Below are 21,642 nucleotides of genomic sequence, written 5' to 3' on the forward strand. Positions count from 1 at the left end.
GTTATCCCTCCCCATCCTCCCCGCCCACACCACTGTCCTCCCCACTGCCCTCCACCTCCCCCACTGAGCCCTGTGAGTGTTGTTCCCATCCCTGTGCCCAGGTGTTCTCATTGTTCATCACCCGCCTATGAGTGAAAACATGCGATGTTTGGTTTTCTGTTCTTGTGTCAGTTTGCTGAGAATGATGGCTTCTAGGTTCATCCATGTCTCTACAAAGGACGGGAACTCATTGTTTTTTTATGGCTGCATAGTATTCCATAGTGCATATGTGCCACATTTTCCCTGTCCAGTCTGTCATCGATGGGCATTTAGGTTGGTTCCACGTCTTTGCTCTTGTAAACAGCACCACAATGAACATACATGTGCATGTGTCTTTATGATAGAATGATTTTAATCCTTTGGATATATACCCAGTAATGGGATTGCTGGGTCAAATGGAATTTCCATTTCTAGATCCTTGAAGAATCTCCACACTGTCTTCCACAATGGTTGAACTAATTTTCACTCCCACCAACAGTGTAAAAGTGTTCCTTTTTCTCCACATCCTCTCCAGCATCTGTTGTCTCCAGATGTTTTAATGATCGCCATTCTAACGGGTGTGAGATGGTATCTCAATGTGGTTTTGATTTGCATTTCTCTACTGACCAGTGTTGATGAGCATTTTTATATGTTTGTTGTCTGGCCCGGTCTAAAATGTGTGAGTCCATCTTCCAGGCAGCAGGTTAAGGGGACGGAAGACAATGAAGGGGTGAAAAGCACCTATTTGCTGTTTTTGAGGAAGGTTATCAGATACTTCCACCTCCGAGACATTGGCCAGAAATATTGTTATGGAAACACCTCATTGCAAGGGAGATGTGGTCTTAATGCTGGACGGCCATGCGCTTTGTTAAAAATGAAGGACATGCTGGGCGCGGTGTCTTACGCTTGTAATCCCAGCACTTTGGGAGGCTGAGGCGGGCTGATCACGAGGTCAGAAGTTCAAGACCAGCCTGATCAACAGGATAAAACCCCATCTTTGCTAGGGATACAGAATTAGCCAGGTGTGGTGGCACACACTTGTAATCGCAGCCACTTGGGAGGCTGAGACAGGAGAACTGCTAGAACTTGGGAGGCGACGTTTGCAGTGAGTCGAGTTTGCGCCATGGCACTCTAGCCTGGGTAACAGAGTCAGGCTCTGTCTCAAAAAACAAAACAAAACAAAGAAAAAAAACAAGAAGGACATGAGAATGGCTGTCAGGGGACAGCTAGCAGTCTGCCACCAAGGTCTTAGAATTTGACCCTTGGCCCTCCCAACCCTTCCTCAAACTTTGAACATCTGCACCCAGTTAGTGGACATTTGTTACAAACTTGAGCCACCAACTCTAAAGAAAGTTAGAATAGCATTCATTGCAATTTGAAAATAAAGACAAAGGGTAATATGTTAACATTCATAATAGTCATGATCTCATCTTAGTGAGAGGGATGATACTGTTTGCCATCTTTCACCAAAACCAGAATTTCTGGGGCTGTGATGGAGGGCTTCCAGGTTAGCTTCACAGATGGTTTCTTTTCTTACCCTTTATTTTCACTAAATTGGAAAAGCTTAAATTACAGTTAGAAGTAGCAGCAAATGATTGATGATTCTGTCTAGTAGTTCTGCATAACCAAAGACGACATGAAAATTGGGGTGATTTCTTGCTGAAGGCCACTTCCAGTATTCTGTCAGAACGTTGCCACACTTGGGATTGGGAAGGTTTCATCTTAGGGCTGCCACATAGGTTTCTTATCAACCCATTGAGTTGATTTTAGCCTAAAAACATGTCTTTGTGTTGCGTTACAGTCCCTGGGTGTGCTTCCTAATTATGCTGGGTGACTGTGTCATGTCTGAAAACTATTTTTATTGCACTATCTGTATAAGTTTGGGCAAGTCATTTCCATTTTCCCTGCCTTGGTTTCCTCAGCTGTGGAATAGAGGTAGTGGTAGTGCTGGCCTTACAGCATAGTTGCAAATATTGTGTGAGCTGATGCACGTGACCATCTAACTCAGAGCTGGCGCATAAAACACACTCAGTAAATATGCGTTGTGGTGATTGTTATTTTCAGGTATTTTCAAAGTCTAGACTATCTGAGCCTTTCACACCATCATCCAATCTCCTTGTGAAATCTTGGTTTATTCTTCATTTTTCTGCCTTGTAAGTCACGAGCTTTCTTCCTCAAAGTGAGGTTTGGTTCTGAACGTTTGAATTACTGCACATATTTTGGAGCTGCCATTGAAAAATAATAGAAATAGTTTTCACTTGCATTAATGAGTGCCATAAAGTATCTTTTTATTTTGTTCATCATTTCAACAACACATGTGAGCACCTCCGTAGACAATGCCCTTTAGGGAGGGGAAGTAGTAGCTTTCTATTTGCCATCCATCTCTCTGCCAGGCACACTGAAAACGCAGACAGTCAGATCCTGTGAGTCGAAGACTTTCTGTGTAATCTTCAACACCAAACCAGGATCAGAGGATGTACTTAACGAAGGATTGATTGTGCTATCATAGTTTTTCCTACTTGGTTTTGGTCCTCTTTGGTTCTTATGTGACAAAATGAATTGAATTCATATCAGAAAGTATTTCTCCCCTATTTGTGCTTGATTTTCTGAAAAAAAAAAAAAAAAAAAAGTGAGTGTTTATTTGAAGCTAAGGCTGCCTTTCTCTCCTTAGCTGACACCTATTTGTAACAGACATGCTGACAAGGGCCAGATGAATTGCTGGGTCAATCAAACCTGACTTTCAAATACTCATCACTGCATTTCCTTTCCTTAGTTTTCACTTTTGAGAGAAATCAACACACAACACAATCACTTATCCTGGGACATAGGTTCATGTTCTGTATTTATACAGGAGCCCTGTTTATGATTTATGTTTATGATATTATTTTGCCTTGTACCATTGCCATTATGATTTATAGTATTACTTCTAGGCTTCCGTGGATCACTTTTTGTGGGTTGGGGCTATAACAACAGCAGGATAGTAGAATAAAAATACAAACTTGAACAATAAACGATTAAAATGTGTGAATGGAGACGAGTTGCAGGCTATTCACTGAATGCGGGCAGAGGAAAACCAACCACTTGTTATTAAGAGTGTAATGAGATTTCTGTGAAAATCATAATTGCTTGCATTTCAAATCTGTGACCAAAATTGTTTTAACTTGTTTTTTATTCCTCTGAAGCTACCAAACTTCCAGGAGCCACACTTTGGGAACACCATCCTACTGTTTTTGATGACAGCATCTTTGAAATAGACTGGTGAACTGGGTACGGGTAGGAAGGGACTGGTCCCTAGCGAATTTTAAAGAGAACAAAAACAAGAAACTGAAGAAACAATGGGTCGGGCTTCTTGTGTGGAAGAGTTGGAGAACCAGGAATTTAAGCTATGTCCTTACAAGTGTTTCCGTTTGTTCTTTCTTTGTACCTTGCAGAATAAAAGCCAGGGATCGATCTTTGTCCGGATACACGCCCCGTGGCAGGTGCTGGCCAGAGAGGCAGAATTCTTGAAGATCAAAGTTCCTATCAAGAAAGTATGAGCATGTTTCTCCTGGGTTCTGGGCCTCCTGAGGGCCGGATGGATGCAAATAGTTTGGGAATAGGGCCAGGTGGGATGTGGGTTTTGTGGAATTGAAATCACACTTGCCTCCCCAGGGGCCTGTGATCTGGGGGGAACAGGGAAGAGTCGGGGTGGAGAGATCCTCCCACCTCAGATCACTGCCTGGGTTTGCTCCATGAGAAGCAATACATTGTCCCTGTCTGTGTTCTTCATTTTTCTGTTTCACCTCCTTTCTCTCTCTTCTCAGGGTCCTAGTATGGCCAGGCGCTTTAGTGAACAGAGCAATGAGAGAGCAGGCTGCAAGCCACACTAACTGCATCATAGCATGCAGGGGAAACAGCACCAAATTTGCTGTGGGGATACCTATTCTGGTTAGGATTCTGCCACTAAATATTGTGTGGTGGTGGGTTTCACCTATCTCTTCTGTAAATCCGAAGGTTCTTAATCAGGTGAATTGATTAAGATCACCTGGTAGATGTTTTCAGAATATTCATGCCAGTGTCGCATCTCTGGGAATTTGATCTACTTGGTTGGTACAGAATGAGGTTCTCATCAGAGTTAGGCAAAAAATTCCCCAGGAGGTTCTGATGCACATCTGGATTGACAGCCACACAGTTTGAGGTAGTGATGATGTTTGAGGTAGTTTTTTTTCTTTTAATTAATCCAGGATAGTCTATAAATAAACAAAATCTATGCAGAGGCCAGGCACAGTGGCTCACACCTGTAATTCCAGCACTTTGGAATTCCAGCACCTGCCCCCTCATCACCATGTCCACTCTCAGTGCCATTGTTATAGTCAGCAACCTATTCTGATTTACATTGTTGGTTAACACCATCTTCACTACCAACAGATCTGCTACCTCCATCAAAAATTCCAGCACTTTAGAATTACAGGTGTGATTCACTGTGCCTGGCCTCTGGTTCGGTATGGGAGAAGTGGAGGATCTGAAGTTTGAGACCAGCCTAGGCAACATAGCAAAACCCCACCTCTACCAAAAAAAAAAAAAAAAAAAAAAAAAAATCTACCCAGGGAATTTCCAGGTGACATGTCTCCTTGTGTAACAAAATCTAGCAAAAGAGGCATGTGCTCACAGATACTCCATTCTTTAGGTATTTTAGGGGAAAGGAGTGGCTATTGATTTTGACCATCTGTGATGTCTCTTAGGGAGGGTCCTGTGGCAGATGGCACTCTAGTTTAACCATGAGTGAACTGTGGGTGGTCTCTCTCTCTCTCTCTCTCTCCCTTCACCTCCTCTTCTCTCTCTCTCTTTCTCATACAGACACCACACCCCCCCACACCCCTCCATAGTGTAGTTGTATAAGTGGTGACTTACCATGACAAAGATCATCTTGCTCATTGTAACTATCATCATCATAATTTTCATGCTCCCCGCCATGAACAGAATTCCATATTTGTTGCCTTCTGTACCACCACTGTGATCACCTGCCCCCTCGTCACCACACCCACTCTCAGTGCCATCTGATTTACATTGTTGGCTAACACCATCTTCACTACCAACAGATCTGCTACCTCCATCAAAAACCACTCATCAAATACCAGCATGTGTCTGATACCATCATGAGTCCCCTACTTCAGAGGAATAAAGTCTATGGGTTCTGTTCTTATAGATTTATTACAATGGATAATAACTCCACAGCAGGTGGACAAATGCTGTTTAAACAATAAACAAACACAAACATGAATATTAGCTACAAACATTTTCCCAAGAAAAGGTAATTTTTTTGCGGGGGGCACATACCTGAAGTGTCTTAGTTTCACAAGGACCACACTGTGTCTTTCCCCTTCAATTGCACTGCTGTTTTTTGTCTCCTAGTTTCAGTCCTCTCACTCCTAATGCTGCTGCCCTCAAACGTGGGTGTCGTCTTTGTTTTGGATCTCTGCTCCTCCTTAACTAATGTTCTCTGGATTTCCTGGCAACATGATACTAGTTTCAGCTTTCGTGGAAGCTTCTGCTTCCTGCTGGTGGGGTCCTGTTTTGGCCAACCCTATCATTCCTCTTTTTTCTGTCTTCCATCTAACTCCAATATATTGTTCTCCTTTCTCTGGTTTATCTGAATGTGTAATGTTCTCTTAATCTCATTCTATTTGTGTCTTGTTTCCTATGTTTTAATCTCTGCTGCTGATCCTTGGAAAGGAGGTGAGCAAAACTCTAATGCCCATGTTGTTATTTCTATTCCCCAGGGTGATCCTTTCAGGGAAAACCTAGAGACATAGCAAAAGCGTGTCCTTTTTCAACCACCCCTCGCTTGTTTTCCTTCTTTGCATTCCTTCCCATCTTTCCACTGTCTTGCTTTTCCTTTTCTTCTCTCTTCCTTCCACCTTCCTCTTCTGATGCCTCCTCCCAGCCTCCCTCTCTGTTCTTTGTACACCCTATGACACCACCACATCTTTCTTTCTTTCTTTTTTTTTTTCTGAGATGGAGTCTTGCTCTGTCACCCAGGCTGGAGTGCAGTGCTGCCATCTTGGCTCACTGCAATCTCTGCCTCCAGGTTCAAACAATTCTCCTGCCTCAGCCTCCCAAGTAGCTGGGATTACAGGTGTGTATCACCATGCCTGGCTAATTTTTGTATTTTTAGTAGAGATGGGGTTTCTCCATGTTGGCCAGGCTGGTCTCGAATTTCTGACCTTGTGATCCGCCCACCTTGGCCTCCCAGAGTGTTGGGATTACAGGTGTGAGCCACTGCGCCTGGCCAGACACCTCCACATCTCTTGTGTTTCTGCCACCTTCTCCTCCTCAGTTCCAGACTTGGCTCCTCCAGTAGTGCTTGCCTTTGGTCCCTCTGGTATCTCCTTTGTCCTTCCATAGGCTTATGCTTTTTAGAGCATAGTTTTGCATAAATAACATTGGCCTTCAGCATTTCAGTGCCCCTATATATTAGCTGTTTGGAACTCACATCTGTAGTTTAGGTAGTACCTGCACTTGAATTTGTAGCTGACTTGGCCAGGGTGAGAACATACTATTAAGCAGCTGTCTCTGGTTTTCTCTCCCCCTTTCCATTTTGGTAGACATGGTCTAGTTGAGTCCTTGCAAGAAGAGACTTTCTATCCTGTGTTCCACAATTATTTGATGTGTGATTTGGGGATATCATCTTATCTCTCAGAGGTTCAGTTCATACCTGCCCTATTTTTCTTGGACTGTTATTGTAAGGATCTGATTCTTAACCAGTGCTGTGTAAATGCAGGAGTTTGTTGTGTCTGCTTTCTGAAATATTTTAATGTGTATTCTCAATTCTTAGTCCCCCAGTCAACTTCCTTTCTGACGAAAGAGGGAGGCAGCAGTGATAGTGTCCCTTGTAAGAAAGTCCCTGGAGAGGCACTGAGGAGACAGAAACAACCCATGCCCTCGGGGTGCCGACAGGAGGAGTGCAGGTGCCCAGACATCAATGCATTGACGGGATACTGTGTCAAGTAGTAACTCATTAGTTCAGCACTAATTCTGTTGGTCAGTGTGCTGGGTTAGGGAGTGGGGAGAGGAAAAGCTATGTGGTTGCCCCTCCAAGGCTACAGATAAAACACAAGAACTTTTTTCCCAAAGTTTCTTGGTCCCAGACTCAACAGAGGTGGGGTGTTTTGGATTCCTTTTGCCACATGGCCCCAGATCTTCTTTTTCTTTTCCTTCCTTCCTTCCCTCCTTTCTTTTTTTTTTTTGGTGACAGAGTCTCCCTCTGTCTCCCAGGCTGCAGTGCAGTGGTGTAATCTCAGCTCACTGCGACCTCTGCCTCCTGGGCTGAAGCGATTCTCCTGCCTCAGCCTCCCAAGTAGCTGGGACTACTGGTGCGCACCAGCATGCCCGGCTATTTTTTGTAATTTTAGTAGAGACAGGGTTTCATCATGTTGGCCAGGATGGTCTTGAACTCCTGACCTTAAGTGATCCTCTCACCTTGGCCTCCCAAAGTGCTGTGATTACAGGCATGAGCCACCGCACCTGGCCCCAGATCTTCTTTGTATCGTAGAATACAATGGCTTGTAGTGGAGCTCACAGAGAGTACCATACACAGGTGAGGGGGGATAAAACTTGGTATGCTGGGCAGGATGCTATGTTTGTAAAAATTAATCTGAGGCTCTGATCTCAGGGTTGGGAGTCTGGGTTAAACCCGGTTCCTGAGTTGAGGGAGGAGTGTGGAAAGTGGAGGACAAGACTCGTGGACTGTGGAGGACTAGTGTTGGGGCTGGTGGCATGCTCTCTTTTTAAAATGGGTTTGGGAAGTGACCAAAATGAGAAAAAAACCACATTTGCTGAGAGCCACATCCTGGCGGTCGGAGGAGCGTGGAGGAAGAATGAGGCATGACGTGGGATCAGTTAAGCATCCTCCAGGCAGTGGAGGCTTGGAACATAACTCAGTGGGGTCCGGGGAGACCGGGAACATGGGGAGGAAATCACAAAATCAAGATCTCAAACCTGGACAAATCCATTGTAATGTGTCCAGGGACTCCAAGTCCTGAGCACAGATACTAACTGGGAGGGGGAAACTTGGAAGGAAGCGTTCGTTTTCCCAAAAACAACAACAGAAGAGCCAGCATTTTGTGAGGGACACTCAGGATCCATGCACAGGAGGGTGTGGGAAGGCCTGACCTTTGGTCCTGAGCAGCCTGAGAAGGTTTGAAATGGGGGTATGGGAGCAGGTGCTTTCTCACATCTGCTCAATACCAAGATGGCTCTTCCAGAGATTGTGGTCAACATCTCTGTTGATTTCTCATTTGCTTTTTCATATATATGAATGAACATTCCATTTCTCATCCCTTACATTCTCTTATTCTTCAAGTCTCTAGCAGAGACAAGGTCAGGGCAGGCTATTAGGGATGACTTTCTTGTCAAGGAAATCATATTAATCCAGCCAGAGTCCACTAAATTTGCCATAAGCGACATGACTGGGATGGGCAAAAATCACTTTTGTCCGATCTGTCAGAACTTTTGTAGCAATTATTAATAGAGAGACTGATATTGCAGGGCTCTCAGTTGCTGTCCCTCGGAGCATGCCAGAACTTTAGCTTTTGTGTCCTTTGCATGCAAGTAGATGCTGTTAACTTCCAGCAGGTCATGCCTTTTTAGGAATGCAGGCTTAGAGCTCTATGCATCTCCAAAACAGGAGTAATACATGCTGTGGAGGGAAGTGGTGATGATGTCCTCTGAATGCCTGGCAGAGACGCACACACAACACATGAGAACTGCCATTATTACTGCTGTTGGTATTGTTTTTCATAGCGAGGTGTGCAGGTAGCATCGTTGGTACAAGAGTGGGGCTGTTTCTGCTCTTTAACTTTCTTCTTCCTTCTCTGCAGAGTTAGGGGAGGCAGGCCCAGTCCCTCAACTCTGCCAGAGCAGCCAGAAATCTGTGGGGATGCAGGAACAGATGGCCTTTGGACTATGTGCTGGGGATTTCCGTTTCCTAGAGCACAGGCCCTTGGGGCGTCTGTAAACACGATGGCTCCATGTGCGAGGTCTGCACTGCAGTTGCTGGGAAAGTCAGTGAGGAGACTGCTGAGGCCCTGTGGTGCAGGAGGCAGAGCTTGAAGGCACCCATTTTAAGGGAGAGACAGCAGACATGACAAGTGGTCCACCTGGAGTTCTACTGTTGGGTCTGCCCCCATTAACCTGGGATTACTTGATTCATATCTTAGTCTGTTTCCTAAAATGGACTTGAGATGGATTACAACCAAAAGAAGGAATACAATAGATCATTTTTTTTAAAGGACAGATAAAAAGAATCATGAAACTGGGTGGGCGGGGGATGGCGGGGAAGTAGGAAAGTGTAAGGGAAATAATGATAGTGGAAACTAAAAATAAGGGTGGTGGGTGCAAATGAGACAGAGTTGCTTGCTAGACTTCCTGGTAGCCAAGGCAGAAAGGACTGTGGCTCACATGGTCGATAGGAATCGGCGTCTATTTTGCCAAAGGAGGCAAATTTTTCCTGTTGTAAAGGACACGAACAATAGAAGGGACTATGATTTCAGTAATAAGTTCACACAAACTTCTGGAATGTTCTTCCTGTGGCCATTGCTTACACTGAGTCTGGATACAACTGAGGATGTAATAATGTTAAACTGTAGTTGAGGGAGGGTTGAATACAGAGTAATGTCTGCAAATTTCTGAGGATCTAACTGGGTTCAAAGATAAAGGTTCAAGCAGAAATGCCACTGACGCTTTTCTTTTCCATTGCACCATGTTTTGAAATGTTTATGTCTACTAAACTGCATTTATTAAAGATAAATTTATCTTCTTTTCTTGAACAGATAACATATATAACTGCAATTAAGCCTTATTTCTCAGGGTGAAAAAAATTGGTTTTTCCACACTGAGCTGATAGAACTCCAGTTAAAAAACAAAGAAACTTGGCATTTTAGTTAGCTTGAGTCACCCTTAGGAGGAAAAGGTAATTCCATTTAGCTTTGGAAATGATTGGAAATTGGTCTCATGTCCTTGTTATTGTGTCTCTAGAGATTCTGATTTGGTAGCCCTGACTTTTGCAAAAGCTCCAGAGGAGAACCTCTTCCTGGCTCATGGTGCCTGCCTGGCCTCAGGGACTCTACTCAGCCAGGACTGTAGCACCCCTTGTTTCTCAGTTATCCACATTTAAGGCTTGTATTATTGTATTAGTTAGGGTTCTCCATAGAAACAGAACCAATAGGATACACACACACACACACACACATACACACACACAAACACACACACACATACACAGAGAGAGAGAGAGAGAGAGAGGTGTTATGAGGAATTAGTTAATACAATTATAGGGGCTGGAAAGTCCCAAGATCTGCAGTCCGTGAGATGGAGACCCAGGACACCTGATGGCATAGTTCCAGTCTATGTCCAAAGACTGGAGAACTAGGAGAGCCAATGAATAAGCTCCAGCAGCCTCAAGGCAGTTCAAGTTTGAAGGCAGGAAAAGACTGATGTCCCAGCTCCTGCAGTCAGGCAGGAAGAGTTTCCCCTTACCTGTGGGAGGGTCAGCCTTTTTGCTCTATTCAGGCCTTCAAGTGATTGGATGAGGCCCACACATTAGGGAGGGTAATCTGCTCTACTCAGTCTACTGACTCAAATGCTCATCTCATCCCAAAACACCCTCATAGATACACCCAGAATGTTTGACCAAATATCTGGGCACCCAATGGCCCAGTCAAATTGACACATAAAATGAACCATCACAAGACTTGTACTTTCAAAGTAAATTTGTAATGGAATGAATAGTGGCATTCAAAAAGATATGTCCAAGTGCTATCCCTGGAACCTGTGAATATAATCTTATTTGGAAAACAGATCTTTGCAGATATAATTAGTTAAGGATCTCAGGATGAGATCATCCTGGATTTAGAATAGACCTTAAATCCAATGACAGATATCCTTATAAGGGAAAGGCAGAAAGAAATTTGAGAGGGGAGAAGACTATGTGAAGAAGGCAGAGATTGGAGTTATGCAGATTCAAAGTAAAGAATGCCTGAGGCCATCAACAACTGGAAGAGGCAAGAAATAATTTTCCCTTATAGGCTTCAGAGGGAGTGCAGCCCCACTGACACCTTGATTTCAGACCCGTAACCTTCACAACTGTTACAGAATAAATTTATGTTGTGATAATTTGTTATGGCAGCAGTATGAAACTAATATACTCGTCTTCTGGGCAGGAAGCGGTAAGCAGACAATTCAAAACCTCGGTCTCTGGTAAGCTTGTTGGCTTTCTTTGTATTCCAAGAATCCACTTTGTAGATTCTAAGATGACTTGGAATAGTCTTGTTTATTTACTGCCTTTGAGTTTGGGAGTTGTATGGAAGAGACTTTGTGCACGGATCTTCCTACATGACCTCGGCATGTCAATGACTACGTTTTCATGTTCCATTCCTGTTTTGATGAAATAGAAGTGTGTAGTAGAGACTCGCCTTGTTATGAATGGTAGAAGGAAACCCAGTGTGGCTAATGTCAAGAAGAGCTTAATCCACTCAAGAATTATTTTCCTATTTCTGCTTCTATTTTCAAAGACAGTAATTGGCTTAAGTAACAACTTCTGCCTTGGTGAGAGGTGTCTGCAGAGAAAGATATTAGCATGTTTTGAAGCTTGTCTGCATTTCATGATTCTTACATTTGACTTTGAGGAAAAAGGTTCATAAAACCACTTTGAATTATGCCAGTCAAAGCAAATTATCTTGAGATCAAAAGACGTATAGCCATAGGTATAAGTAAGTTGATATACAGATAAATGAGTTTTAAATATAGCTAATAATGCATCCCACATGCTACGCCATCTCATAAGAGCCTTATGTACATGATTTGTTTTTACCTTCAAAACAACGATATGAGGTAGGTATGAGTGTTAGCTTCATTTTATAGTTGAGAAGACTGAAACTCAGAGAGGTTAATAAACTTATCCAAGGTCACACAGCTTGAAGGAGATAGAGTCAGGAACTCGAAATCATGTCTGTCTGACTCCAAAGCCATGCTCCTCCTCCCTCACTTTACTGAAAAATCCGTAACTGGACTTGAGGTAGTGGATGGTGTGGTCTAGAATGGCACTTCTTAAAGTGTATTCTGTAGAATGACAGTCTTTGTTTTTTTTTTTTTTTGAGACAAGGTCTTGCTCTCTTATCCAGTCTGGAGTGCAGTGAATGGTGCAGTCATGGCTTATTGCAACCTCGATTTCCTGGGCTCAGGTGTTTCTCCCACCTCAGCCTCCTGAGTAGCTGGGACTACAGGCACATGCCACCATGCCTGGCTAATTGTTGGTAGAGATGGGATTCCCCCATGTTGCCCAGGCTGGTCTTGAACTCCTGGATGCAAGTTGTCCACCCACCTCTGCCTCCCAAAGTGCTGGGATTACAGGTGTGAGGTGCCATGCCCAGCCTGGTCTTTGGTTTTACAATTTTTTTTTTCATGGTTGAACAAGTTCAAAAAACAAGTTCAAAAAACATCTGGTAAACTAATGATTACAGTTTACCAGAACAGTCAAAAGTTTTGAGAAGCCTCGTAGTAAAAAAATAAATAAATAAAAATAACAAATAAACACATGAACAAAAACTGGTTCATTTTTTTTAATGCCTTTTTTTTTTTTGCTGAACACTTGAATACCTTTTAACATCCTGGGGAACCAACTTTCCACAGAACATACTCCGGGGAATTCCATCCTAGATTAAATAATCCTGAACTAGGAGAGGCAACATATTTCAATGTTCATTTTTTAAAATGATATTATGTAGCTCAGTGAGTTATTCCACATTCCTGGGTTACAGCTTTCTCACCTGTAAAATAAGAAGGTCAGTTCCTAAATTATATGCCATAGCTTTTAAATGCTGTGGTCTACATGTAAAGCAAATGACAGCATGTGAATTTAATTTTTCCCTTGTTATTGATGTTGGCTGAGGGGCCTGAGGACAGTTACCCAGTAGGGTCAGCTACATTCTGATTGTTCACAGATATCTCAGGGTAAAAGAGTCCTATGTCTGTCACCCCTTCAAGCATTGCTGTAAATGTGGTAGTACACTTAGCCTGTGGTGCCTGTTCCAAAGCTGCCCTGTGTCCCCAAGCCTGGTAACATCACCGGGCTTTCTCTGGATTCACCCATGTCGGACTGCCCTTTTCCAAACCACACCTCTCTGTGTAGTCTAGACAGAGCTCCCTGATTCAGACTCTTGTCAAAGCTGTGTACTTCACTCTTTCCTCCATGGGCTGAAGCCTTTTCAAATGCTTTACGTAGTTGTCCCTGGTCCTAGAATGTTCTTCCCATTCCTGCCTGAATAAACAGATACTACTCATCCTTTGCTCCCCAGGCTAAATCTCACTTCCCTCATAGACCCTTCTTTACTCCTTCAGCCTGAACTGATCTGACCTTTTCTGGACTCTTAGTTCATAGCCAGTGTTTATATTATCTGTTAGTTTTTCTTCAACTGCTTTGGGTGCCTTACTCTTGTGTTTCCAAATATATCGTAAACCCCCTAAAAGCAGTTCTACAGTTTATATCTCTTACGTGCTCCCTGCAAATTCTAGTATGGTGTTCCTCAAATAATATTTGCTCAATAAACACCAGGTTGATTAACCCACTGATGCTTCCCCCGCCCAGCTGCTTGTTTGGACTGTGATCCCTAGCAGAGTCGCTCAGCATGCTCACAACTGTACATACCTCATGTGGAATTCGGCAACAGGAGTTGCCCCACGTTCCCTCCTCACCCTGACCAACTCCTTCCTTTATCAGAACTGTTTTTGATAGTTCAGTAAATCCAGAAAGAAAAATTAGGAGAAACTCTTTGAGTTGTTATTTTTTTGAGATGGAGTCTCACTCTGTCGCCCAGGCTGGACTGCAGTGGCGCAATCTTGATGCAACCTCTGCCTCCTAGATTCAAGCGATTCTCATACCTCAGCCTCCCGAGTAACTGGGATTACAGGCGTGTGCCACCACACTCAGCTAATTTTTGTATTTTTAGTAGAGATGGGGTTTCACCACATTGGCCAGGCTTGTCTCAAGCTCCTGACCACAAGTGATCCACCTGCCTTGTGGTCCCAAAGTTCTGGGATTACAGGCATGAGCCTTTGCACCCGGCCTGAGTTTTATTAACAATGGAGAACTCGTAGATTCTTGGAGGTGGGAAGGAGGCTTGCTGCCTACTTAGCCTTCAACATGACTTACTGGACAGATTCTTGTTATGATTATTGTCAGGAACTTCTTAAATGAGCTAGAATTGATGCCGTTTATGTGGGGTTGGTTGGCTATAGGTGGGGTCTTCCTCTTTCTGTCATTGCCTGTTCTCTAACATTTGTTTTCAATAGAGGTACAACTGGGAGGATAGGGTTTATATTTGATACCTTTATGGGCTTTTCGGTGCTTGCTCTTTGATTGCTATTTAAATAGACTGGAAAGAGTGTAGAATGCTCTTATTCATTTTGTTTTCTGTAATGCTTCTCACTGTCAAAAATAAGAAAAAATAATTGGTGGTTCCTAAGTGCTGCAGTTCCCATGAGGAACCTGAGATGGTCATGGCCATGTTCTGCATGGGCACATAGGCCTGGGAAGACCCCAGGCCCTAATGACTCAGTGGAGGCCTGTGAGTGGTCAAGTGTGACTCAGGGCCCAGAAGCAGTGAAGTTAAAAATATAAAAATGTGTCATAATAGCAAGTTATTCTAAACCATTTTGTCAGCAGCACCCACAACAGTGCCTGGTATATAGTAGGCACTAAATAAATGCCGGCAGTGAACACAAGGGTGAAGAAGAGTCATGCATACCAGATCTCACCCAGTGGTGGTGGCACACTGGAGGGTGATGCTGAGATGATTCTGAGGCTCCATCCAAGGGCAATAGGCAGGAATCCTGTGCTCCCTGAGGGCTTCCTGCCAGAAAAGGGCAGGGCATCATGGTGGTACGTGTATTGTTATAGCTGCCCTGATCTGGGTCCTTAGCAGCCCCTTCAGTTAATGGGGCTAGATTATATATAAGAGTTTCTTTGGAAAGTTACATTTTCCATCCAGCCATCTGGCCATCCAGTGAATATTTATTATTACCATGTATCAGATACTTTGCTGAGGGCTGGTGATTTAGTGGTTACACTAAACTTACAACTGTTCCCTGGACCCATTGGTGTGGGGAGGATTCAGATGTTGTATGGCTAGTTATAAATTGGGAGGCAAGGCTGGGCATGATGGCTCACATCTGTAATCTCAGCACTTTGGGAGGCCAAGGCAGGAAGGTCGCTTGAGGCCAGGAGTTCAAGACCAGCCTGGCCAACACAGTAAGATGTCATCTCTAATAAAACTAAACAAAAATTAAAAAAAAAAAGCTGGGTACAGTGGCATGTACCTGTGTTCCCAGCAACTCAGGAGGCTGAGACAAGGAAATCCCTTGAGCCCAGAAGGTTGAGGCTGCAGTGAGCTATAATCATACCACTGCACTCCGGCCTGGGTGACAGAATGAGATCTTGTCTCAAAAAATAAAATAAAATAAAATAAAAAATTAAAAGTGAAATAAATTAGGAGGCACCAGCAGAAGAAAAAGACTGAGGTACGATGAGAGAGCCAACCAGAGGAGATTCATTTAGATGGGGTGGGGGAGAGGAAGGGAAGGCGCCATTTAAGCTGAGATGTGAGCAGTGGGTAGGAGTCTGCGGGTGGGAAGAGCAGGTGAGAACCTTCCAGAAGAGGGAAGGACATGCCCACAGGCCCCAAGGTAGGAAAACCCTGGACTGCGTGTGGAACTGAGGGGAGCTAGGGTGGGAGCAGCTTAGAGAGCAGGGCAGGGCCTGAGGCTGCCGAGGGAGGCAGGAGGCATGGTGCCTAAGTGGCCTTGTCAGCCATGTAATTTTAAAAGTTTGGTTTTAATCCCAAATTTATAAGTCAGCAAACATTCATTCATGTGTAGAGGACCTCCTGACAACAGAATCAAAAACCATAAACAAATACAGAATTAGACACTAGGGAATGAACATTGTGTAAATATATCACTGTCTGTCTACACTCATTGTTGCTGCCGTTGGGAAATTTACCTGTGGACACGGGTGGGGCCGAGGGGAATGGGCAGCCCCTGTTCTTGCTGTTCTTGGTGTGCACAGAGAAAGTATCCCTTTGGCTCCAGGTTGTAGCTGACCTTGGCTGCTCCTGGCGCTGTTTCCGTTTGATTGGTGAAAGGCTTAATGCTCCCTTGCATGGGTGAATGTGCAGCAAGTGAGCGGGGACAGATGTTTAGCAACATGGAACCCTCAGGTCCTCCTCAGTGCATGTGTGTGTGCCTCTCACAGGCACCACCTGGGGAGCGGAGGGAGAGCAGTGGGTGAGTTCCACGGAAATTTGGCTTCTCTTGGTCCTCTCTTTTTCAGCTCCAGAATCTTCCATCCTTGTCCAGCTAGTGACTTGTACCCCTTTCACACTGTTGTCTTCTCTGTGTGTCTGAGTCTTCAGGATGAGTAAAAAGGTGTGATGATCATCTTCAGCCCAGCGCTACCTCTCAAGATGAGTGAGATGCCATAAGTAATAACCATTGAACTTCGATGATCTAGTGACTGGAGGAGGAGCAGAGGAAAGCACCAATAAATAAAAAGAGGCAGATGATGGGCATTAATTTCTGTCGACATGTGCTCCCAGCTGCGGCACACATTCCGTTTTTATGCCTGGTCTGCATTCCTCCTGGGTGACCTTTCCTGCCTGCTGCTGGGAGAGACACTCTTAGGCCACTGCAGACATTAGTGACTCATGGTTCATTAAGATTATGTTGTTTCTATTTTATACCGTTAGACCTTTTCCTCGATCTTCAGGATCATTGGATCTCCCAATGTTTGTGCACCTTGGGCATGTTAGTGAAACTTTCTGTGCCTCAGTTTTTTTGTCTGTAAAATGGGAACAGTGCCTTGTATACTGTCCAATATATGTGGTTTCATTCCCTGCACCCGAGGAAAGCACACGGTTTTAATATAAAAAGGAAACAAATCATCCTTCAGACCACACTGCTGTGCCCCTCTGGAGGGGAGAGGCTGAGGGAGGCAAGGAGGAAAAAAAAGTAAGAAAAGACAGTAAACCCCTCAGACTGTGGCAGTGAGGCCAAAGTGAGCTTTCATGAGAACCACATTTAGCCCCGGAATAAAAAATAAGAGCAACATACTTTAAAAATTATTTATGATTTTAAGCACATGAAAGATGTATCATGTACCCAGGGAGGGCATAATGGGGCACAGCTGGCTAACATGTGTCTCGCCATTTCTGAGGCTGTTCGTAATTCTCTGATGTCCAAGAATAACTGTAATAATGATGCCACTGCCGACTGTATTAATAATAATAAAGAGGGTTGAGTTGTCTTTCCTGAATCCTGTTGAAGGCAAGAGGAGAGCCTGGACTGCTGGGTTTGGCCGGGGTAGAAAGACACTACAGCCTGCTTCCTTCTCACGGGCAGTCCATGGAGCCAGCCAAGGATCAAAGAGCATTAGATTGAAGGAAAAGGCTCTAGAAGGGGAAGGCAGGAAGCCTGGGTTCCTGACATGATTTTACCCCTGAATGTGGCCATTCCCAGCCCCTCCGAGTCTCAGTATTCTCGTCTATGAAGCAGAGATGCTAATCCTACCTGGCAGGCATATCTTACAGCGTTTGTATGGACTGTGGATGAAATGATGCTCAGGGAAGTGCTGGGTACACTGCAAAGCATTCCATACACAGAAGGGGCTGTTATCATCCTTGTGTTTCTCCAGCGCTTGCCACAATCAACCACCAAGCTCAGGACTGGACATCTAGGAGGTACTCAGAGATGCTTGTGCCATGAATGAATGTTTCTTATTCATTAAATGTTCGAAGCCATTGGACAATGCTTTTCAAAGTATTTGGTTTGGTTTCCTCCTTTATAATTTGTTAGGTGGGTCTGGAGCAGCGCTCAGTCTAAGGCGAATTATCCTCCATTGCTGAGTCAGTCTGAGTATGCTACCCAATGCCCTGTGAATTAGGGGACTTTCCCATCCAGCTGGTGGGCGTAAGTGCTATTTCAGATGGTTCCCTCTCCTGTCTTGGGTACTTGCCTCACATTCATGCTGCTGAGTACTCAAAGGGGACCTTCTGCAGCTCTCTGGGGTGCTCTGTCCTGTGAACTCTGGTTGCCTTGTCTCCCCAGACTTAGAGCTTGGTTTTCTCAACTCAGGGAGTTTCCTGGGCTCCACCTGTCTCCCCTCATCTCTCAAGGCAGCAAGCTGGACTCACAGGGTTCTTCTTTTCTGTCTCTTATCTCTCAGGGATCACTGCCTTTCATTGCCTGATGTGCAGTATCTTGAAAATCACTATTTTATATATTTTGTTTGGGTGTTTTGGTTGTTTCGGGCAAGAGAGTAAATGGGTCCCTGTTACTCCATCATGGTAGGAAGTAGAGGTTCCCTTGTTTTCTCTTCAGAGATGAAGAAGCTGGGAGAGGGGAATGACTTTCCTAGAGCTGCACATCTCACTAGTGTCAACAAGGAGGCATCCTCCTGTCCTCACTGTGTGCCAGCACACAGGCGGGGTCCCTGCTCTCCATAAGTCCATGGTTCACTGGGGAGATGGACAAATCAACTGAGAATTCGAGACAGATGTATAAGTCAAGAAAAGCAAACCACAATATATTCTTTGAGGCAGGTATTCATCCACAGGGTACCAAGAAAACATGGCAGGAAGTGAGAGGGCAAGAAAGGGCTCCTAGGAGAGTTGGTACATGAGGCTTGTTGGGAAGGAGAGGCAGGAGTCATCCAGGTGAGAGAGGAGGGAGGAAGTCTCAGGAACAGGTAAAACACACAACAGCTTGGAGGCAGGAAGTAGGTCCTTTGCCTCCAGTCCAGTGTGCATGGTGTGGTACGAGGGGGGACACCTACGTGTGTTTTATTGTGGGTATGCTCCTGCTTCATCCCCACACTGAGTCCCTGAAGTCTGGAAATTTCTTCCAACACAAGTCTGCTGTGGTGTTTCAGCCTGGGGAAGTTTGTGTAGGGTCTTGTTCAGGGCTATGCAATTGATGTTACCATGAGGTTTCTGGTGGTACTCTGGTCTTCCAACAATATTCCTTTCAGTGATATGGAGCGTCCTCCATCAAGAAACAGTCGAAACTTACCCCAGTCTCACTCCTGGTCCCAGTAAAACAGCACGGGAGCCCACACCCTTTAGCCCATGTCTGTAGGTAAGCCCTACCAGATCTATTGCCAAGGTGGACAATAGGTGGAACCTCCCGGAACTGCCTGGAGGTTCTCAGCTGAATGTCTGCCAGAGCCAGGCCCTGAGACAATTGCTGGGTTAGAAATCTGCATCAACTAAATGCACGCATTTCTGGCCTCGGGGGGTGCTGCACTTCTGGGTGCCTGTGTACTTGGTAGGAGGACGGGGGAGCCTTTTGACCTATTAGAGGCCTTAGGCTTTTGGGTCACCTCTAGCCTGGTTTATTTCTGCCAAGAGCAAACAAGTTGTCTTATGACTCTTTGGATCCCAGTCTGGGCTCCTCCAGTGACAGCAACTGCTGTCGTCAATGGTGGTTCCCCAGAGATTTCTCATTCATTCATTCATTCATTCAGTCATTCATAAAACAATAGTGAACATTTTGGACAGTATCCTGTCCTCATGGGATTATGGTTTGGTAGGGATGGCTGGACATTCATCAAACAATCGCTCAGATAAGTGTAAAATTACAACTGTGATAAGTGTTATGAAAAAGGGGAATTAGGGCTCATGAAATACTGTGAAGGTGGGACTTGCCATTGTTTGGAAGCCAAGAAAAGCTTTTCCCAGGAAGTGACAATAAAGTGAGATGTCACCGTGAACAGAGGTTGGTGACCCAGCAGATTGGGTGTTGGGAGGTGGGGGCCGCAGGGAATTGGGAGGAGATGTGCTCAGCTCAGCCAGTATCTGGGTGCAGTCAGCAGGAACTACATGGAAAGGTAAATATGGAGACGTCTACAGGTTCCATGGGATGTGTTAAGAGTTTTGGCCTTTTTCCAAAGAGCAATGGGTGACTGTTGAAGGCTTTTTAATGAGGAGGCAAGAGGATTAGGTTTTTGCTTCAGAAACCTCACTTTGGCTTCGGTGTAGAGACTGAACTGGAGGTGGGCAAGAGTAGAATTGTCAGATAGAACACAAGATGACTAGTTAAATTTCAATTTCAGATAAAGAATGCATACCTTTTTAGTATATGTATGTCCCAAATACCACGTGGGACATAATCACATTTAAAAAATTATTGTTTTTATTTTTTTTTTAAGTTTTAAGTAGTTTGCAAATATTGCATGGGACCTAATTATGCTAAAGATTATTCATTGTTTATGTGAAATTCACATTTAACTTGACATCCTGTGTTTTTATTTGTTACATCTGGCAACCCTTAGAAGAGAAAATGTGGAGAGACTAGTTATAGACCAGTTATTGTTGTAAACTATTAAAAGTTGCTTACGTTAGGATAGCAGAGGTGGGGATGGAGAGGAGTGGACAGAGAAGGAATAGCCATGGCTGGTCCAAATCTGCCATTCAAAGGCATCTGGAGGACAGAGGCCATCAGCTTCCCTCCCATTCTGGAACTTTAATTTCTGCACACATGCTATTTAAAGATACATGGGTATGGGTATGGTGAACTCCATAGTCTCAGTGCAGGTCAGGTGGCTGGTCAGAACCTGCACTGAATGAAGAGGTGTGCTGTGACAGTGTGAGGTGGTCTTCTTTCTGTCTGCATACCTCTAGGCCAAAGACACCTGAGAGGTGAGTTCTGTGCCTTGTAGTGATCGATGAGGTTTGGTAGAAAGGTCAAGACCTTTATGACAATAGAGGCAGTATTGTAAGTTGTACACTGCTTTTCCCCATGACAACTCACATTTTAGCAAATGAAACAGAAGAGTAAAGCAGTCAAGAACACGGGCTTTGCCAAGGGTTTAAATCCCATCAATTATTAGCTTATCGACACTATGTGTGTGATCTTGGCTGAGATACTTAACTGTCTTGGCTTTGCAACATATTTTAAGATTAGCACTAAAGTACATGGAAAGCCAGGCCCACAGGAGATGCTTAATAAATGCTATATGCTACCAGAAACAACGATCCCCGTGTTTCAGAATGCAGGCTTACCCTTCTCACACAACTCACTTGATTATCTTCTCAATTCACAGCTCCGGTTTTGTCACTGTTCACACCCTTCACTGTCTTCTGTTGCCTCGTGCAATAGATCTTCATGCACTCGACTCAGTTTGCCCCAGCTGAGTTTGCCAACTGAGACCAGTGCATGGGGATCTGCTGCACAAGGCAGTGGAAGCACAGGTGATTGTCACTATCACCCATCAGAATCCCTTTCTCCAAGCAAACCAGCCCATGTAACCCTCTTTAAACTCAGCTTGACCTTTTCCACATTTTTTGTGTGTCTAGAATGTCTTTGCCTGTATCTGTTCAAGCCTTATTCATCAAATGTATTTATAAGTTGATGTTAACAGAAATAGGATCAAAACAAGATATGAGGCATGCATAGAAAATGAAAGAAATGCTTGTCACTGGGGAAATGGCTAAACAAATTAGTATTCATGTCTACTGTGTAATACTACACATCCATTACAGTAGCTGTATGCAAACTGACCTGGAAAGGTATCTATGATATAATGTTAAATTAAAA

At 44.2% G+C, this 21,642-nt stretch overlaps 1 protein-coding gene across 3 annotated transcripts in view; it reads left to right on the forward strand.

Annotated features, from left to right (window-relative positions):
* Positions 1-21,642, forward strand: part of ANO2 (anoctamin 2) — a 367,122-nt gene that overhangs the window by 78,273 nt on the left and 267,207 nt on the right. For 2 of the 3 annotated variants that reach the window (XM_064377517.1, XM_012455921.2), the window contains exon 4: positions 3,450-3,548. The exons of the other annotated variant lie outside the window; for it this stretch is intronic. In XM_064377517.1, coding sequence (XP_064233587.1) covers positions 3,450-3,548 — 99 coding nt within the window. The remainder of the gene's footprint in view (positions 1-3,449; positions 3,549-21,642) is intronic. 3 annotated transcript variants of the gene reach the window in all.

This window comes from Aotus nancymaae, unplaced genomic scaffold, assembly GCF_030222135.1.
Source record: "Aotus nancymaae isolate 86718 unplaced genomic scaffold, 86718_ANA_hifiasm-v0.15.2.pri h1tg000016l, whole genome shotgun sequence".
In the NCBI taxonomy this organism is placed as follows: domain Eukaryota; kingdom Metazoa; phylum Chordata; class Mammalia; order Primates; family Aotidae; genus Aotus; species Aotus nancymaae.